The sequence below is a fragment of the Juglans microcarpa x Juglans regia genome, chromosome 6D (genome assembly GCF_004785595.1).
Source record: "Juglans microcarpa x Juglans regia isolate MS1-56 chromosome 6D, Jm3101_v1.0, whole genome shotgun sequence".
Taxonomy (NCBI): Eukaryota; Viridiplantae; Streptophyta; class Magnoliopsida; order Fagales; family Juglandaceae; genus Juglans; species Juglans microcarpa x Juglans regia.
The window spans coordinates 8,811,981-8,817,780 of record NC_054604.1 but is presented as its reverse complement, the minus strand read 5'-3'; the positions used below and the strand labels follow the sequence as shown (position 1 = coordinate 8,817,780).

The window sequence follows — 5,800 nt, the reverse complement described above, 5'->3', positions numbered from 1 at the left end:
AACTTCTGTCCAAGAATATTAGAACTCAAGCCAGACGATTTGGAACTTAATTGAAGCTTCACTAACCCTACCAACGTTTGATGACTGGATTTCTTTCTTTCGAAACAATTTTTTGGAAGAAATTGAGTAGCTTGTTACATTAGATAAAGTGAAATCACCGTCCTAAACAAGAGAAATACCAGTGGACATTTGTTTGCAGAAATAGGTACACTATCTTTTTCATTTGAGCCTATTCAGCAGAGATGATGATAAAACAGATCTCCAAGCTTTCTCCACATTCCCAGATTGAGATTATGGATGTATATGAAGAATACACAGATAATATACATATCTGAGTTTTCATCTAACTCTGGTGATGATACCAACTTAGAAAGCAAAAAAATTCTGCTACTCATCATCCTACACACCACCCACCACAATATTACATTTCCTCTCAAACCTTGGGTAACAATAATTAAAAAATAATATAATATATATATATATATATATATATATATATATATATATATTACAAGACTTGGGCATTAGATGATAACCCTTTTAGTTCCTCACATAAGTTTTGTAAACTTAAAATGGGATGAATACACTTCTATAATGCAGTTGACCAGTGGGCCACAAAAAAATTAATCATCAAAAAAAAAAAAAAAAAAAGTGCAAGGCTCAGAAAACTCCAAGCTACTCCAAGGAGTTCATTAGATCTTTAAAACTGAAAACCAGCCAGTCAGCGTTAGCGGCAACAGCTTCTCGAAGTTGTACACCAGCATAACATATAAACAAATCTGCACCTCCTGGTTTACGAGCCTATATTTGGGAACAAAACAAGTTAAAAGAGCAGAAGATTCACATTGGCAGGAAACTCATAGATAAGTCCCAGTGGAGGATAATCGTGGAAGTCTATCTAATTTGACTATCGTCTAGGAATGGGCAAAAAAATACAAATTTGGCAATTCCTAAAAACCAAGTTGAGTTGATGGAAAGACCATTGAAAGTTTTTATTTTTTATTTTTATTTATTTTCCTTGTATAAATACATACTGAAATGTGACAACTTGTGGAAAACTGACAAATAGATCCACTTTAAAGTTTGGATGAATTTTACTTTACCTCAAGATCAGTTGCGCCATCCCCAATCATGACTAATGCCTTGTAATTATGAGCCTGGAAAACCAAGTTTAGTATCTCCACAAGAAACATTCTTAACAACCAACTATTAAACAAACAGCTAAGACGCTTGCCTTCCTTATCTGTTGAACCGCAGTGGCTTTTCCTCCACTTCTTGAAGTAGGCTCCTTGGTGTCAAACCCCACAAACTCCCCCGAACTTCCAAATAGCAATCGATTGGCAAAGATGTTTTCATGTGGAATCCCAAGGATTGATGCAACAGGCTTCAAAATAATTTGTTTAATCAATAATTACAAAAAGTAATACGCTCTTCAAATTATTCCCCAATTTGAAAAAGTAGATGCCATATACCAAATCCCATATAAACAAGAACTCTATGAACCCTACAACTGTTGATATGTCAGATCACAAAATAAGTTTTTTTTATAAGTAGATGACAAAATAAGTGAACCTTCTAAAGCATTCAAAATGGAGGACATTGAAGAAATCTAAGTATTGAATTAACAAATACCTATTTATTTGTTCTAATAATTTCTAATAAAATATTCTTAGTATACAGTATGTACAATAATAAAGCACTTCCAAGGTGCCATCATCATTCGAAGCTTTTCCTATTTAAGGAGTTCAACATGTTCCTTGACTCAGTTGGATCATGTTAGCATCCACCAAAATAGCAATCCAACGCTGTTGAAAGAACATCACATGCTACAGTACTCTCCTAAGATTGACTGACCACAATTACTGTCCAACTAAATGAATAAAATTGCAAGGGTCTACATGGAACATATATGTATGATTGTACGTAATTATTCATCAATGAATGCTTCTAGGAAAAATACAAAAGCAACAGACTTCCATCATTTGACAGCATTTTTTTTTAAAAGTAATCATTTGACAGCATACATTGATCATTTGACGAAAGCCTCCAGAGATAAGGTAAACAGTGGTATTATTAGCCTTCAGCATCTTGACCAACTCGTCTATGCCAGGAGAAAGCCTACACATCAAAAAGTAGAAGTCATGAATACCGTTTAATCTGAAATTAAAATCAAACTGTTGGTCATTACCAGTCATCCAGTGGAAAGCAAAAGAAAAAATAGACGTCAACAGACAAAAAACCAGATCTATACCATGCAAGATCGTTTGTGAATACCAAGTAGTAAAATTATGTTTGTAATTATTGTTCTTCACCATCATAACCTATAATGGTGGTATCTCCATTGTATAATCAGTTCAGAGTTTCGATTTGATGGCATGACTCAGTATGAAACAAAATAAAATCTGTAGTAGGAAACCAATGATGGCCATTATGTTTTAATGGCTTGACAAGCCTAAGCTCTGCCATTTAAAATTTCCATGCTTCGTGTACTTGTTCTATAAGCTAATAGTTATACTAGTGAAAGTTACAACTATAAAGAACAATAGACAATAATATTAATCTGACAACTCACTAACCCTCGAAAACAGGAGGGATCATTTCAACAATAATTTTACGGCTGGAGCACGGAAGTTGCATTTGACATAGTTGGAAACTTGGTTGACTGTTACAGAAATGGTTGCAAGGAAACTTGAATTTATTAAAATGATGACTGTAAAAGTCTCTTCCAATATCTTTCGATAACTTACTGTATAAAGGATGCAAACATGGAACTAACTTTGTTGCCACCATGCCGTCAAACTAGCAATTGATAAAATCTCATAAAACATATTTTTTTGTGAGCCATTCATGAGCAAATTCAACATATTTCATCCAAATTGTACAGATCCTTGAAAGAAAAACCTCAGGAAAATTTTGTATAACCTTGTAGAAAATATCAGATTAAATATTTTCATAATATTTTCCACACATAAACATTTACAATAGCTGCTGATTTTAAATATGGGTTCATGGAACAGAAAACAAGAACTGCAACTGTATTAAAAATCACAGAAATGCAATGATATAAAAGCAAACTCAATAACAAAGAATGATGAATCCTCTCATGAGCAAGAAGGTCTTGCCTATCTCAACCGAAATTCAATTGTTCTTCGTGTTTCATAAGATAGGGTGCAAGCACACTGCATCTTTGACAACATCCAAATTAGTCATTTAGAATTGATATTCATTTTCAATAGAAACTTTAGAGGTAGGACTATATATTATGTCTCTCCAGCAGAAAGATGGTGAGGCTTTCACACTCCCAGGCCAAATCCTGTTGTCAAATGCTATATGAAACAAATTGGAGAATAAAGTTTTAATTTTCAATTAAACTATGCCACCCACCTGATTAAGAAAACAAGTCAATACTAGCTCAAGATAAATAAAAAAATTTAAAAAAAAAAAATCCCTCACACCTTGGGGGCCTCTTTTCAAGAAAGTCCTGGACTTGGGCAGCGGAAGGATTGAACAAAGCAAGTCTGGCAGCCAAGGCCTCCTCAAAAGGAACAGAACCACTCATTGCTCTAGCAAAATCCAAAACCGAAGTCAGACATAGGCACTAACACTAAAACAATTGAAATAATTATAATGAAATGTGAGAAATCCAACCTAGAAGTCCATTCTGCAACAGCCTTTCCAGCTCCACAGTACTCTGCAAGTTCATCAATGCCTTCATCCAGACACACTGTGCTATCCACATCGAAGCACACCGCATTGGCACTCCTCCATAAATCAAGGACATCTATATATTTATGGTGGCAAACATCAGCCACAGAAATATCATTCTAAAATTGTCCAAAATTAACCTTGAAAAAGAACATAGTTTATATTTAAAGAGTTCAACAATTCGTTATCATAAAATCTAAAATCGATATCTAGCAAAGCAAACTCCATTATTGGAACATATATACCAAAAATCAATTTACTAGATCTTGTCGTGTTTAATAAACAGTATACACCACAACTGCAAATAAGGATTGAAGCGAGTTAAGTATTGGACTCAACTGCATCAAAAAGTACTCAATATTTAGAACTAAACCCATTTTTCCTCCAAATTTAAAACTTAAAGATGCTAAGATACATTGTTTGAACATAACCTTTGGATGGCAGAGTGTTGTTCGAGTGACCCAATTTTGAGGTTTCCAATGGTTGAACAGAAGCAGTAACTGATTTCAATGATTTAGGAGATTTGTCCGTCCCAATTCGACTGATATCAAATCTTCTTTTGAATTGGAGAGAAAATGCAGGAAGGAAAGGAGAGTTAAGTTGCCTATAATGAGCACCAATGAGTGTCATCTGAGAACTCACCAATCCTTCCATCAAATTATCTGTTTCCAACAAGTCAAAAAATGAAAATATTCAAATAAAAAAAATCAATACTACAAATGCTCTTTTTTCTACATTGGTTAAATAAGTGCGAATGCAAGATGAACAGTGAATTTTCAACCATTAATTTTTTTCCTGTTTTGACCCTGCTTTTATCACGAATTTCAGTTCTCTTCTGTTTTTCCTCTTCGTTTGCCGACAAAGTTTGTTGTCTTTTTACATTTCTACAAGTTTATCTCTTACACGTTTTGTACATATTTGATCTCAACTTTCCAGAAACACTTTGCTTCCTCTTTCTCGTGTTTTCATCTCTTCTATTCCTCACTTTTCCATACAAACTTCTCGGTGGCCTTCGAATTGATTTACGTTCTTCTGAATTTCGGCATCTCGTGGGTGTGCTTTTTTTTTTTTTCTTCTCTCAGTCGAAGATGTCTGAATTTTTAGAGGATGATTAAATAGATCATACGCATATACATGAGACAAAATCAAACCGAAACACAATCTCTTTGAATTTCTACAAGTTGAGTAAAAATAATACACATATAGACGAAACCAAACCAAATTCAAAAACAATTTGTAATACATGTGTAGATCTAAACAAGAAAACAAAAATTTCCTCAGACCATTACAGAAACAGAGAGTGGGGAGATCTCAGAGATCCTTACACCCAGACCCGACGGCTGCCGTTTTTGTCCTTTCTGTTGAGACCACACACTGTTTTGTGTGATTTTCTGGAGGGTTGCGGTTGTTCTTGGTGGAAACTTGATGGAACAGAGAGAAGGGAGGAGAGATGGGGACCGAGTGACGGGAAGAGAAAGAACGAGAGGGAGGGAGGAACAGAGGATTTACGAGACGGAGATAGACGGAGAGAGGAAGAGTGTGGCGGCTGTTGTTGGTGGAACCTCGGCGAGATGGAGACACGAGGAGAGAAGAGGCAGCGTTGTTCAGTAACGGAGAGAGAAGGAGAGAGATATGGAAGACGTGGTGTTAGGAGAGAGATTTCTGAGAAACTGGTGAGGTTGTTGGAGCAGGAGGGGAAGGAGGAGAGGGCGAGAGAGACCTGCGAGAGTGAGTGAGAGAGGAGAAATAAAGTTTTTAGGAGTTCGTGGATGTTGGCTGAAACGGTGTCGTGTGAAATTATTTGGGGGGAGGGGGGGTTAGGCCTGCACATTAGCCCGCCCAACAGGTTTTTGGCCCGACCAGAGTTGACCCGCTGCCATACCCAGGGAATAAAAGCGACCCGAATAATTCGGGTCGGGTTAAAAATATCGGTTTGTATTTTATTTTTATTTTTAAAAATAGTTTATATTTTGTATTTTTTTAATTACAAATTAAAGGGAAGAAACTTTGATTGCAGACTTTGGTGAGAGTGCAAGTAGCTCCTGTTGATTCTAGATTTTGGTGGATTAAATTACTTCGTGCATATACAAAATAT

The 5,800-nt window shown here is 35.7% G+C and overlaps 1 protein-coding gene across 1 annotated transcript; it reads right to left on the bottom strand.

The window, feature by feature from the left end:
* Window positions 1-426: 426 nt before the first annotated feature.
* On the bottom strand, window positions 427-5,493 carry LOC121235275 (phosphoserine phosphatase, chloroplastic-like). Its single transcript, XM_041131601.1, has 8 exons — window positions 5,031-5,493; window positions 4,137-4,367; window positions 3,649-3,781; window positions 3,456-3,563; window positions 2,025-2,118; window positions 1,235-1,384; window positions 1,104-1,157; window positions 427-801 (listed from the first exon to the last, which is right to left on the bottom strand). Exons 2-8 carry the CDS (start codon window positions 4,357-4,359, stop codon window positions 676-678), a joined length of 888 nt encoding a protein of 295 aa, XP_040987535.1. The 5' UTR covers window positions 4,360-4,367; window positions 5,031-5,493; the 3' UTR covers window positions 427-675.
* Between the last annotated feature and the right edge of the window lie 307 nt (window positions 5,494-5,800).

Bases quoted from the DNA above. Each gene is read 5' to 3' on its own strand.
- LOC121235275 (XM_041131601.1), bottom strand. From the start codon at position 4,359: ATGGAAGGATTGGTGAGTTCTCAGATGACACTCATTGGTGCTCATTAT. The intron at 3,564-3,648 runs GTTGGATTTCTC...GGATTTTGCTAG, and splicing joins GTTGCAGAATGGACTTCTAG to AGCAATGAGTGGTTCTGTTC. The intron at 1,158-1,234 runs GCAAGCGTCTTA...TTGGTTTTCCAG, and splicing joins CGGTTCAACAGATAAGGAAG to GCTCATAATTACAAGGCATT.